We start from the raw sequence: 15115 nt of genomic DNA on the forward strand, positions 1-15115 counted from the left end.
CTATAATCCAGCCTTTACTATTTCAAACAACTAATTCCATAATGGCATTTGCTTCTGCTTCCAGATGATCCATTTTAACACAAGGAAGCGATTCAGACTCGGTGCCCTAAAACAGAATGCTAGGATTTGTCCCCGTTTGTTTTTTCTGCTTTTTCCCCTTTTGCTAAATCTCCAACAATTACGGTTTATTTCTCAACAATGGCAGAGAAGCACTGGTGTAAAAGTAATAAATATGGTATTTAGAATAACCAACAAGCCATACAAATAATTTATTACAACTCCATGAAAATGTCTTTCAAATAAGGCATTAACTTTTAACCCTGGTATCTTTTAACTCTAGGTATCCGAGCAAGCGTCCCTTATATAATTCAGCAAAATCAATAAACAACATCTAACATTTCCATTTATGTTATGTGAAGTGTGTCAAATGATATTACTTACCCATCTTATCTTTCACATTAGATGTAATTTACAAGTTATATATTTCCACTAAAGACTTTTCTGGCAAAAAGGTGAGTTTCCCAAATTCCCTTCAGCAGGGGTCTGTTTTTCATTTTAGCTACAGTGAACATTGTATAGTGACTGTTTGGCAACATATCTGAAACAAATAGCTTGTCTGAGTCCAGTTGCATATGGATGTGTCCAATGTCCACATAAAACCACCATAATTGTCATCCTTTGTTGATGGTCTAAAAAGTGAACAAAACCAAATGGAGAGAGAGAGAGACTGAATAATCTAAGCACTGAGGGCAGCTCCTCCAGGTCAAAGCTGGACAGTATGTGGAAGTTAACCCTCTGAATAACTGGTCTGTCCATGACTAGTAGATAAATGGATAATTTCAGTGAAGTACAGTCAATATGATACCTGTCACCAGAATTATATTACACAAACAAACAATAAAGAAAAACCACAAAAAAATCTACAAATTGCTACAAATAAGGGCCAAATTCACTCAGAGGCCAATCGGTTGAGCTAGATGTTATGGGGATGCAGAATGGGAAAGAGGAGGAATCCTTTTCCCACACAGCTGCTCCATGGAACCACTCTAGATGCTACTCCTTAGTGGCTGGAGAAATTTTCAAAGCCCCCAAGTCATCCTTTCCTCTAAAGAAATACATGGAACAAGTTCTTTCAGCAAAGGTGAGTGAAAAAGCTAATTATTATAGCAGCACTGATGATGCAACAAAATGAAATGGTTACTTCCTGTAACTGTCATTCTTTGAGATGTGATGCAGATGTTTATTCCACTTCGGTGTGTGTGTGTCCAGTGTGCCGAAGGCAGAGAATTTTGCCTAGCAGTACCTGTAAGAGGGGCAGTGCTCACGTCTTGTGGTGGTAGCTCCTCCCCTGGTTACATGAGGTGGCACCGCCCTGACCCCCCCTCAGTTCCTTTGCACCAAATGCCCATGAGATGAGACTCCGATACAGAGAGGACAGAACGGTGGGTCATGGAATACACATCTGCATCAAATCTGGGAGAACCACAGTTACTGGAAGTAACTCTTTCTTCTTCTTTGAATAGATGCAGAGGTGTATTCCACTCAGGTGACTCACAAGCCATACCCCTCCCAGGAGGCAGGACTCAGAACAAGGATTGCAGAACCGCCCTTCCAAAACTTGCATCCATCCTGGAAGATGCAGTGGTGGCATAATGGTTCATAAATACACATATGGATGACCATGTAGCAGTCCTACAAATGTCCAATATGGAAATATCACTGAGGAATGCTATTGACATTGTTTGTGCTCTCATCAAATGAGCTTGCATTTGCTAAGAGGGCGTAGCTAGTTATTCGCTAAGGGGGTGTTGCTAAGCTATATCATATGCAGTCTTGATATAGGATGTTATCTATTTAGAGATGGTCTGCCAAGAGACTGCTTGCCCCTTCATGTGATCTGCATATGACACAAACAGGCGAGGTGATACATGAAACAGTTTAGTCCTATCCAGGTAGAAGGCTAATGTATGGAGACGGTGTTCCCCCAGAGACGAGCTTATGAAAGAAAATGGGTAAGTATACTTCCTGGTTCAAATGAAACAGAGCACTTTAGACAAAAAAATTGGGTATGGTCATAAAGTCACCTTGTCTTTGGAGAATTGTGTGTAAGGACGCTTTGCCATCAGAATCTGCAACTCACACACTCTCCTTGTGGATGTAATCACGATCAGGAGCACACTTTTCTGACACAAGAGTGGAAAGGGACAAGATGCTAGGGCTTGAATGGAGGACCCATCAACTCTGCTAGGACTGTGTCACAGACCCACAGAGGAACTGGCTCTCAGACTGGAGGATGTAGGCAAAGAAGCCCTTTTAAGAACCTTGCTACTATGGGATTGGAGATGACTGATCTTCCTTGGATGGGGGGATGAAATGGCAGTTTCACTGCCAGATGCACTTTCAGTGAACTAGGCACAAGTGGCAACACACAAGAATGTCAGAAAGCCAGACCAGGACAATGAGGATGAGCTTTGCCCAATCCCCCTTCAGATGGAAGATGATCTATGGAATGATTGGGATTGGGGAAGGTATAGAAGAGAGCCGCTTGCCAGCGGAGATGGAAGGCATTGGACCTGGCACCTGGATTAGGGCCCCGCAAGAGCAGAACAGATGACATTTTTGGCAAACATTCTCGAGGAGTGTCCAACACTAAGGAGGACCAATGGAGGAAGATGGAGCAATTTGTCCAAGGAGCAAAGAGTCAGATGGTAAACTCTCCTGAGCCACATTTGAAGGGGGCAAAGGCACCATCTTGCAAACTGAACCACCTGTGTGCAAGCAGAGATGTGGCCCAAGAGCCCCTGGCACATCTGAACTGTTGTGGAAGGCTGAGACTGCAGACTGAGGGAAAAAAGGAGGCAAATCACCTGAAAATGGTCAGTCAGCAAAAACACTCTCGAACTCGTAGAGTCTATTAGGGCCCCTAATGAACTCTATTTTTTTGTGTGGGAACCAAAGTAGACTTCCCAATCTTTAGGATAAGACACAGACGATGAAGCAAGCACAGTGTAGTGTTGATGTGAGAAAGAGCTTCCTCTCTAAATCTGCCCCTCAGTTACCAGTGGTCCAGATATGGCAAGATGTGGTTTCCTTTCTTTCTGAGATATGCCATGATGATGGCCATGCATTTGGTAAAAACCTGAGGGGCAGAAAAGAAGCCGAAGGGAAGCACCATTTACTGGAAATGGCGCTCTGCCTTGACAAATCAAAGGAATTTTCTGTGGCTTGACAAAATCGCCACATGAATGTACGTGTCCTAAAGGTCCATGACATCAAATCAGCTGTTCTGAGACAACATGGGGAGAATAGTCGATAGGGTGACCATGCAGAACCTCATATACCTGATATATTTGTTGAAGCTGTGAAGGTCGAGATTGGGCCTTATCCCTCTTTTGGATTTGGGTACCAGAAAGTACTTGAAAAAGCAAAGCCTGACCCTGGTGATCTGGCAGAACCTTCTTCACCAATCCCAGTGCCAGCAGAGAGCAAACCTGCTTGAGGAGCAGAATCTCGTAAGACTGGTCCCTGAAGATGGAAGAGGAGGGAGGGGGGAAATAGGGTTGGAGAAGAACTGAATGGCATAGCCCCATCTGATCATGCTTAGGACCCAGCTGTCAGTTGTGATCGAGCCCCAAGCATTGTGAAAGCAGACCAGCCTGTCCCCAAATGAAGGGGATGAGAGAGAAAGTGAGAACTGGAACATTGCTCTGGACCAAGAAGTCAAAATGGAAGCTTGGGGAGTTCCAGAGGATGACATGTGGACTGTCCAAACCCTGAATCAGACTGCTTCCTCGTGTGATGGGATCTATGGCCCTTTCCTGCTATCTTGGGGGAGAGAAAGGCTGCCCAAACATGTGCTGCAGACAATACTGCAGATGCTTTTGCTGTTGAAAGCCAAATTGGTGTCTCTACAGTGCTAGTGTTTACACCCACAAGGATCGAAGGGTAGTTCTACAGTCCTTAAAGGAGTGCAGAGTCTCATCGGTTTTATCCAAGAACAGTGCCTGCCATCGAAGGGTGAATCCTCAACGGCTGCTGGAAAACGGGGGCAATGCCTGAATTCTGCAGCCAAGACCTCCTCATGGTCACTGCAGAGGCCATCACTCTGGCTGATGTATCCATGACATCCAGCGCGGACTGCAAAGCTGTCTTAGTCACCAAGCAGTCTTTGGTGATGAACATCCGAAATTGCTCCCTCAATGCCTTGAACATAGCTGTCCAGTTGACAAAGTCATACTTGTAGGTGTTCTCCAGCAGGAACTCAGCTTGAATATCCATATGCCGCAACAGATCCTGGTATGCCTTGAAATCCTCTGGTACCAAAGCGGAGGAAGTGCCTGGCAGATCTGGAAGGGATCTGGAGGCTCCTCGAGGAGCAGCATCACTGGTACCTGGATCTGTGGTGGATTGACGGTCACCACCACAGACCTGGCCAGCAATCTTGACTTTGAGTGGGATGGGGAGTGGGACCTTCATGACTGAGGAATGTCCGCTGGGGGCCACTGGTCTGGATAGGGCATTGGTGGCCAGTAGGCGCCAGGCCAGGGGCAAAACGAGCACTAAACCTGGTACCCATAGCGCTGCATGAACGGCCCTCACTCAGGTGATGGGGAGCGGGAAGAGGAAGATTCCGACTCAGACACCGAGGGGCCCAGGCCTTTGGGAGTTAGTGGTCTGTCCAGCCCGGAGGGTGCACCCAGCCGGTCCTACTTGTTCATAGCCCTAAATGACAAAGGGGCTGGCACCAGAGGTGGAAATGGTACTGCTGGCACCAAGTATATCTCCTTTGTTTCGGGTGCCAGGAGTGGTGTTGACCCTGAAATCAGCATCGGTAACAAAGTAACCGAAGGTTCCAAAGTGGAAGTTGGTCACTGCCACCATGGCAACATTGCAGCGCTGGTAATAGGGGTACCAAAGTTCCTGGTGCCAAGGAGGTCCCCTGTGCACTGGCCCCATTTCCACTGAATGTGGCGCCGACAGACCCGACAGGTTCAGGATCCCAGCCAGCCAGTGTGGCTACAAACGACACAGCCCTGGCAAAGTTCTGGACCAAGGGAGAGGTCAGGACAGGGAAGCAGAGGTGGTCTGTTGCTGCTTGATATGCTGCTGGCGTGGAAGCAGCCAGTGCCGGCATCTCCCTTGTCGGTACCAGACTCAACTGACACCCCAAGGTCAGAACTGGAGTCAGTGGTACGGGGTCTCTGACATCCCTGCACAGTGCTGGAGAGCAGTTGACAAGACCTGCTCCATCCCGTGCATCAGCATTCATCACATGCTTACCCACACTTTCTCTTGGGGAAGAAGACGAGTCCCAACAGCCTTGGTCAATCTTATAAGATCTCTTCCTTGGTGCACTCGGTGGGGAATGATTTATCTGTCTCTTTGGAGAGATGCCAGCACCAGGACATGAAGCAGCAGCACTCTCCATGCTGATCTTCGATCTGACAAGGGCCTTGGTGCCAAAGCAGGCCATGTGACCTGTTTGACCAGGTGCTGCTTCATATGAAGATCCCTCACCATTTGCATCTGTTTCATGATGAACTGCAAATCAAACACCGATCCTTGATGCGGGCTTCTAGACACAGCAAGCACTGCATGTGGGGATCATTGTTTGGGATCGCCCTCCCAAATGACTGACAATGTTTAAATCCTGGTGAGGGCATCAGTAGGGAAACTTAAACAATAACTAACTAACACTATGTCTGACTATATTAGTGGTACTACTTAGCTATATACAATTAGAGAACAAAATCACTACAAGAATGTGAGGTAAAAGCCATGCAGAGCTCTGATTCCAGCCACCAGCAGTAAGAAGGAGCTGAGGAGGGTTCGGGGTGGCAGCACCCCCTTTAGCCATGGTAGTGGTTATGGTCACAAGGTGCAAGGCGGCCCTCTACGGGAACTGCTAGGCAAAATTATCCAACTCCAGTGCGCTGGGCGTGCACACACCTAAGTAGAATCCGTGGCTGCCAGGGCTGGCTCTAGGCACCAGCAAAACAAGCTGGTGCTTGGGGCGGCACATTTCTAGGGGTGGCATTCTGGCGCGGGCCATACCGCCCCTAAAAATGTGCCCCAGGCCGCCCTAGCTCACCTCTGCTGCTGCCACTTGTGCGCCACCGCGCGTGAAACAGCTGATTCGCGTGCCGCTGCTCGCCCCTCCCTCCCAGGCTCTCAAACCTGGGAGGGAGGGGGAGACCCCGAGTGGCTGCGGCGCGTGCGCTGCTTCTCCCCCTCCCTCCTTCCCAGGCTTGAGAGCCTGGGGGGGGAGGAGGCAGGGCTGGGGATTTGGGGAAGGGGTGGAGTTGAGGCGGGGCCAGGGGTGGAGTAAGAAAAAAAATGAGGGGGGGTGGCCAAAATTGTTTTTGCTTGGGGCAGCAAAAATCCTAAAGCCGGCCCGGGTGGCTGCATCTACTCGAAAAAGAACATTCAGCTTGTGTCTCTCTCTTTAAGATCACATTTGTCCATTATGATCTCTCATGTACTGAAGTTAATAGAAGAGCCAAGTATAAAAACTTTGCATATAAGGCTTCATCCTTAGGGCGCATTTGAGGATTTAGTTTAACAAAACAAAAACAAAATCATTTGGATAGTGTAAATTTATGACAGTGCAAAAAAAAGTGTTTCTATCACATATATAACATTTTATGTTTTAAAATACAATTCTGCAGGACTCATAATGGTAATAAAACAAATTGCCACTGTAAAAATGAAATAATAAATAAAAGTCAAGTGAGTTGCCTGGCTTTACTACAGATATTAGACAAGCTCAGTGCATTCTCTCCTGAGAAATGTCAGATGGATTCTTGGTATGTGGTCTTGCTGAGCAAGAAGGGTCCTCACATTGACCCTATCAACCTTAATGGTTCAGGAAGAGTAAGAAAGACTATTAGGTCAATGATTCATTAACTCAGCATCTCTGACACGAGAGCCTTTTGCAGCCATTACAGTCTATCATGTCAAGGATCCACATACAAATTAATGATTCCTACCTACGTGCTAATCGAAGGCATATTAAAATTGTCTTCTACACATACTTATGCAGTAGGACTGTAAAACAAACAAGCATTGTGGAAGAATAAATATAAATAGCGTAATAGAGGAGATTTCATTACATGTAGTTATATATATATATATATATACACACACACACACACATACATACACACACGCGCACACACACACACACACCTTTTTCTTTTCAAAAAAGTGTTTCTATAAAAATAAAAGCCATCAAGCTCAAAATAATTATATTACTATATTTAAGAAAAGTCAAGGGTCTTATAACCTTACAAAAGTCAGGAAATTCAAAGTGAAGGCTGAGATGATTTTGCCTTGACTCATTTCATTAGAGAAAAGAAAAAGTCACAACAATGGGAGGTAAACATTGAATGATCAAACTGCTCGCTTAATTTTTTTGCAGTCACACTTTATATTAAGTATAACATGTAAAGTGTGTCCTTTTACATTTTATTTTAATCCTGCATCCTGAAACTTTGAGGGGAGAGGACATTCAGGTGAGTGGCAATAGGAAGAAAGCAGAGGGAGTTCCTAAGTGGGGAAGGACCATTGGCAGCTGAAAAAACAAGGAACGGGGTCCTGTCCGTATGACAGTTTCAACAGAGTTTGATAGAAATTGATAACTTTTCTTTAGCTTTTTTTTTTTTAAGCAATCCTCTTGAATTTAATAGATAATTTTATTCATGCCAAAGAATTATACAGAGGCTAAAATATCAGTAGAATAAATTTAATAAATAGAGAATGATAGTTTTTATAGAAATTACTCTATAAATCCCTATTACATTTCTGTAGAACACTACAGGTTTCATTGCTATTTAATTCCATAAGACTTTTCAATAAGGGTGATCATCTGAGGGACGTTTGGGCAGGAAAAGCTGGAACAACATAGGGAGCAACAGCAGCATGTGATAAGAGCAGTTGAATAAGGTGGGATAGGGAGAAGCAGTAGAGAACCAGGAAGGCAGATGGGGAAAGAAGTAGCAGTAGTAAAAAGGTCATTTTCCAACCTATGATTAGAAACAAGGAGTTCCTGGCTCCAGGCTAACATGCAGACACTATACCACACATCTCTTATATAATCTGTGCCAACGGTTTTTCACACCAGTGGCAAGGGCCAAAAAGCCTCATGAGAACATTCCCAAGGGCATAAGTACCTAGTCACTATAAGAAATAGAAAAATATTAAGAACATTTAGAAGTACCATGAAAGGCACAATTATACTATGAAAAAATTGTAGGTGGCAAAAGTCAATTGCATTTCCTTAGCTATCCAGACAGAACTTTCACATGTGCTTCCATCCACATTCCTAGACTCTTGTGGGACATTAATAAGTATATAAATAAATAATTATATCTATTCAGATTGATTTTATTTATTTATTTGAATTGAGTAATTTATGTAATCCAAAAAAGAAAAGAGAGCCAAGTAGGCTCAAATGAACATTTATATGTAAAAGTTATAAAACTCAAACCAGGTATTAAACAACTACACTAAACAAATTAAACTCTAACTGGATGAATGCATATTCAGTTGTACTGCACACTGCAAATTCAGTGGCCTCCATGTTTTAATTTTCATCTTCCTCTTCCTTGGCTACCTATCCCTTCCTCACTTTCTTTAAACTGTGTATTAAGGAAGTGGTGGACTTTTTCTGAACTGTAAAACATAAGCCCTTCCAATGCCCCCCACACTACAGACACAGTTTTGCCTGGCAGATTAAAACAAAACTCAAGCCTCCTCTTCCAAATTGTTGTTTCACTGTTGTACCATTTTTCTTTCTCTTTTTTTTTTTAGCAGGGCAAACAGCAACACAGCTGATAAAAACCAACAGGACTGTTTTCAAACAGCACCTGACAACATAGGTTACATGAAAACAGATTATCTTTGTGATCATTTTCCATTAGTATTTATCAGAAATGTTGCACAGTAGCAGAACAGTGAGCAGCTCAGAGGTTTCATTTGCAGGTGTTCATGCAATTTGTCTTTCTGGTTAAACTTCACATGAGTTGGGACCTTTTGAGTTTCACTTCTATTTTTCTTTTGAATTAAATCAAAACAAATTTAACTCAGACAAAATGGCCATGCTTCTACGGGAAACCCTAGATCAGCCCAAGTAATTTAGGTTAGAACTGGGATAATGACAGAGGATCTGCTTAATCACAGCATAGAAACTCAAGATGAAACAAAATTATTATATTCGAATCCTGCCTTCAGCAAACATTTCCTATTTAGCCAGTATTTGACCTGTTGGTTGCCTACAGTCATGTTAGTCACATAACAAATTAGAGGTGTTCACAAGTTTTGTATAAGCAAAAGTGAAGAAAGTGTAGTTTGTACTTTCCAAGCTACCTACCCATCTTTCAAATAACTAGCTGTACAACAGATGATCCAGCATTAATAATAAGTTGAGTAAGATTGGGTAACTGATTTTTCCAAAATAAAGTTTTTATGTTAAGTATTTTCATATTGAGATTTCCATGTAGTTGGTCAGTTCCAGTAGCATCCATCTCCAGTACAAGATGGGGGGGGGGGGGGGGATGTGTGTGTGTTTGGACTCACCACAGAGTCTTATGCTATTGCTTTATACTTGTCTCATGAACACCACAGAGAAAAAATTAAATAGTCTGCTAATGCTTAATGCACTGTTACAGGATGAAAAAAAACACACATTCAGTGAAGCTTTGGAGTACACACCTTTCAAAAAGAACATACACACAGCAATCTGCAACCATCAGGAGTGAAGCGATGCCTGTCTACAAAACTCATGCCTCAGGGCTGCTCCACCTTGAGACTTTCCTCTCATCACTCTTCCTTCTTACAGCTATCTTATAGGCCTCTGTGTATGCTCAGTCTGTCATTAATATGAGTCACCTTCCTCATATTGGCCTATGGGGATGGCAGATCATGTTCTGTGGCAGTTCAGAGATGTATCTAAGGGAGAAGTCTGAGTTTGTGAGTGAGATGCAGGGAATACTTCAGCTAATGAATCACGCTAATGCTTTATGGCAGCGGGGTTTGGAAGCTCGTGTGTGATTCTCCATGGCCTCAAACTGTGGAATTAGAAATTCTGGTTTGAGAGAGCCCAAAGGTATTACTTTAAATATCTTAATTAAGAGCAATCCCACTGCACATTAAAGTAAATGTTAGAATTTGTCTTTCATGTATCAGGAACAGAAGCATTTGGTCTTCGAGAAATGCAGTCAAGGATGATGAGGAAATCTGAAGTAAATGCTTGGGCAGACAGTGGGCTAATGTAAACACCATCCCAACATTTAGATCAAAACCAACGCTAATGGTTCTGAACAGTTCAAACACAACTCAGCACAGCAGGCAAATCGTCCACATTTGAAAAGGCTGTAAACCCTGGGAGGATGTCACAGGGGCTGTATATCAATAAGTGCATGTCTTACTAAGTAACTCTTCCAAGTAATTATTCACTGTCTCAATAAGAAGGTAATACAAACCTTCTGCAGTTTGACACTGTTGCCTTTAAAAGAACTCATGGCTATTGAATATGTGGCACTTTAGGGACACTAGTTAGAAGCTCGGTTAATGAAAATGTCACTGGGAAATTATCCCTCCTGTACACATGATTTAAGAAGCTTTGGGATTTATGATGAAATCTGGGCCATTTTGTGCTTAATTCATTTGTCATTATCCGTTTCTCTAACTCAAATTATTAAAACCCACCAGATTAACACCTGGTGGTTGGCAGTGGAAGAGGACTGCTAAAAGACTACACTTAATTGTTGCTTAGGGGTTTGAATGTACACTGTAGTACTAATCTAATATAACAAGCTTTAGGATCCTTTTTACTCCTGGGGGAATTCTGCGCCACTGCAGAACAAGAAGCAATGGTCTCAAGTTGCAGTGGGGGGAGATCTAGGTTGGATATTAGGAAACACTATTTCACTAGGAGGGTGGTGAAGCACTGGAATGGGTTACCTAGAGAGGTGGTGGAATCTCCATCCTTAGAGGTTTTTAAGGCCCAGCTTCACAAAGCCCTGGCTGGGGTGATTTAGTTGGTGTTGGTCCTGCTTTGAGCAGGGGATTGGACTAGATGACCTCCTGAGGTCTCTTCCAACCCTAATATTCTATGATTCTATTGTGCAATGCAGAATTTATGCTGAATTAATGTTCTGCGCAGAATTCCATGTTTTCCCCGCAGAATTGGGGCTCGAGAGCTGCTGGTGGCCATTAGGGGACCTGGACTCTGCGGAGGCCAGATCTTCAGCTCGCAGTGAGTGGAGTACCCAGCCTGGCAAGGTTGGAGGCCCTGCACACTCTGGCTGCCTGGCTTGATGCTCATGCTCCTGAGAATGGGAGAGGGCCCGGGAGACCAGGCTCTGGCAAAGGGTGAGGAAGGGCAGGGCCTCACCACACCGCATCCCTCAGTGGAACAGTAAAGAAGCTGGAGGGAGTAAAGGCTCTTGGGGGTGCAGGTATCTGAGCCGGGGGATTCACCCAAGCTGGGCTCTGGGGGGAGGGGGTTATGGGTGCCTGGGCTCTAGAGGGTCCCACATAGTCTCCTCCAGCACTCCCCAACTGAAACTGGTTTGATGTAGGGGTTTCTTTAACTCTCTACTCCAGGGGGAATCTTTTTTGTTGTTGTCTGTATTGTTAACATATTTGTTGACAAGTATTTTGAACTCTTTTACATTTCTAATATGAAAACATACAGGGCCAGTTAATCTATCTCATTGAGCCCTCTAGGTAAAGTGCCTTCTTCCTTCTCTCCATCTACATCCCCCCCCCCCCCACACAATTTATAAATTTCTCTTTACAGACTTTTCCCACCTGTATTATTTATTTCATAGTTCCCAACAGTATACTAGATGCTTCACAGAAGACATTGTCCTTATCCCCAAAAGCATACAACCTAAAGCCTCAATCCTGCAATTGATAGTGTGTGATCAGACTGCTATGTTAATTTTTTTTTAAAAAAGTAATTCTCCTAGATGAGTCTCCCAGTGGGGTTTTGATTAAACTATGAAAACTTCTCATGGCAAGAAGAACAATCAGTTGGAGAAGAAAACATCTAGTATTTCCGGTTGCAAACAGTTCTAAAACCAAACTCCATTAACCTCAACGGTAGTCTGCACAGTGCACAGGCATACCCACCTCTTATCAGTTATAGGATCAAAGCCTAAAATTGCAGATATGAAACAATGGGTGAGGGTGATAGATACCAGAAGGGATGGGATGACGAAGGATTAGGGATATAGCCATATGATTACACAGTCGCTCAGCTTATGCATGTGCGCATCTGACTGGTTTTGTAAAAACAATAGTTTAAAATAAAATACCCCCCACCCCCAAATAGTAATAGTGACTCCCTCACTAGAGATTAACTACAGTACAGTTACTTGTATAGTGGTAAGTAATTATGAGATAAAATAAAAACCCAAATGAACAATTTAAGATAATATAAAAATTAATCTTACTGACAGGTAGTTTAGAGCCCATTGGAATTTGGTCTTAGAACTGTTTTAAATCCAAATCACTTGAGATACATCATTTTAACTCATAGTTCTCATTTCCAGGAGCGATTTCCACAGTTTAATCACAACCCTGCTGATGTACACTCAGCTAGGAGAATTAGTTTTTTTAGAATGAGAATATAATTTGGAAATACATTTCTAGGAGTCCACAGAAGAAACAGTCAACATTCCTTGCCTGTTTATTCTTACTGAATTATCTTCACCATAAGAACATTTCTCTCCACATTTTGTAATGAATCTTGCCTTAAAAAATTAAGTTTCTTCCAAATCAGTCTCACAGCACAAAACACTGCTGCCTATACTCTACAGTGCCAAACTGTAGTCATTTATAATAGGTAGTATATTATTGACACAGCAGCATTAATAGTAGCAAAAACTTCCTTTTGGCACTAAATGAAGCAGATATGATTTGAAGACACATTAAGTTTTAATATATTGAGAGAGAGAGGATCCATTTTTACTTAGTCATTTTTTCTTAACCCATTTTAAAGAATGGGCAATCATTGTCATAATGCTAGGGTGATCATATTTTCCCAAAGGGACAATGGGACACCGCACGGAGCTGGCCTGAGGTCCCACCATCCCCCAGCCTTCCCTGCCATCCATTTGTGTGGGGCTGGCCTGAGGCTCCCCTCTCACTCCCCCCACATGCAGGTCCGGCCGGAGCCCCCCTGCCACCCGCCCACCCACAGGGGTGGCCCGAACACCCTGCCGTGCAGGCCAGTCCAAACCCCCCTGCCACCCGCATGAGGCCCCCCTCTCCTCCGTGCACATGGGGCTGGCCCAAGACCCCCTGCCAACCACCTGCGCAGGGCTGGCCAGACCCGAGCCACTTGCCTGATCCCTCCACCCCATGCAGGGCTGGTGTTGCCGCTCGCCCTCCTCCCTCCCCTGCACATTCCTCCATGCCCAACTAGGGGTCGCACTCCACTTTTTTGGCAAAACTGCATTTGTCCAGTTTGCTCTTGCCAACTGGTGGGTAGGACAGGGCTTAAAAAAGGGACTGTCCCAGCCAAAACGTGACATACGGTCACCCTACACAATGCTGACTATCTACTAGATAATGAAATAAGCATGAAAGGATAAACCAATAATTATACAAGGTTAGATAAACTGCTAAAATTGTTTCTTTCCATATTTCGGTTAGCAGCTCTAAATATCGGGGGTCAAGAAATGTTGCAATTTTTTAAGATTGATTTAATCCCTCATGGCAGATGGAAATGCTGGCCAAAAATGTAAAATTAAAAATTTAGTGTTTTCCATTTTAACAATGACCTTTTAATACTTTTTAAAGTAAAATTGCTATATAAACTTACCAATGGAAAACTGAAGGACAGAAGCTGTGGTTGTGTTAAGGCTAGTGGTGGTCTAGAGGAGGAAAAACATGAAAAATAGAAGCATTGCATTAAACCAGCAAAACAATATATTTATAACCTTTTAAAAAATATGGGAGTCCTGTGGATGCCCAGATCTCCCATGTATAAATCATTCATTTCTAAACCTTTCAGATTGACAGATCACGGACATTTCTGTTACGTCATTCGGATTCTTGGTATCTGATCATATGTCACAATGAGAAACTCTTTGTTTGTGGCAGTACAAATTTTCTATCGCTCCAGTAAATTTTTCCATGTATTAGTGCTTGATCAGTGATCAGAAAGATTTTAAAAAATGAATTCATAACTTCAATGGGACTCTACATAGGCTCAAGGATATGCACTAGCAGATCCTAATGTAGAACCAGGGCCTAAAACTGTAAAATGGAATAATAAAATCTAAGTGCTTAACCGCTAAATTCAAAATTTCACATATATAGCATAATATAAACCAACTAGGTTTTGTACTTATAGCTAAATACTGTTTGATATGAAGCGTATATAATCAGGGATTGAAGTGGGAAGAATAAGTTCAGAAACTTTACTCATGCCTCACTCAACATGCCCCTCCTATGATGGCTCCCACACAAAACCTCATCAGTCCATGTTGGGAAGGTTTTCTTGAAAGCTATTAAGAGCTAAAAACTTTAATATTTGCTGAAAGTGGTAGTATCACCCAAGAAGTACCAGAATGAAGTTCCAGTCCTTTCTGGCTCATTTTGAATCTTATAATTGCTTAAAAAGGCTCCTTGACTGGAACATTGGGGAGGGGGGAAAAAGAGCTAAATTAGCATTGTGATTGTTTACAGAGATCAATGTGTAACAAGATGAAAGTTAACCTCAATCCGGTTTTTCATGGGAGGGCAATGACTCTGCAGTGTCATGTTCACATAATTTATTATTTGATTATAACTGTTTATTGTTTGTATTACCATAGTGCCTGGGAACCCTAGTCATGGACCAGAACCCCATTATACTAGGCTCTGTACAAACACAGAACAAAAAAACAAATAAACAAACAAACAAAAAAATGGTCCCTGTGCATCATAAAAAACTCAAAGACCAAGACTCTTCCATCAAATTCACAGCAATTGATATTCCACAACAAAGCAGCGTGTGCCATGTGACAAGAAACTCTTTTCATATGAGTGGGTTATAGGGGGAATCAAATAAGCGGCGTGAACAAAGGAAGAGTAGAAATCAACAATGGGAACAAGAATG

General features: G+C 43.1%; 1 protein-coding gene across 1 annotated transcript in view; it reads right to left on the bottom strand.

Annotated features, from left to right (window-relative positions):
* The window catches only part of RELN (reelin), a 446977-nt gene that overhangs the window by 222370 nt on the left and 209492 nt on the right, over positions 1-15115 (bottom strand). The window contains exon 8 of the mRNA XM_054017864.1: positions 13835-13886. Coding sequence (XP_053873839.1) covers positions 13835-13886 — 52 coding nt within the window. The remainder of the gene's footprint in view (positions 1-13834; positions 13887-15115) is intronic.

This window comes from Malaclemys terrapin, chromosome 1 (genome assembly GCF_027887155.1).
Source record: "Malaclemys terrapin pileata isolate rMalTer1 chromosome 1, rMalTer1.hap1, whole genome shotgun sequence".
NCBI lineage: Eukaryota > Metazoa > Chordata > Testudines > Emydidae > Malaclemys > Malaclemys terrapin.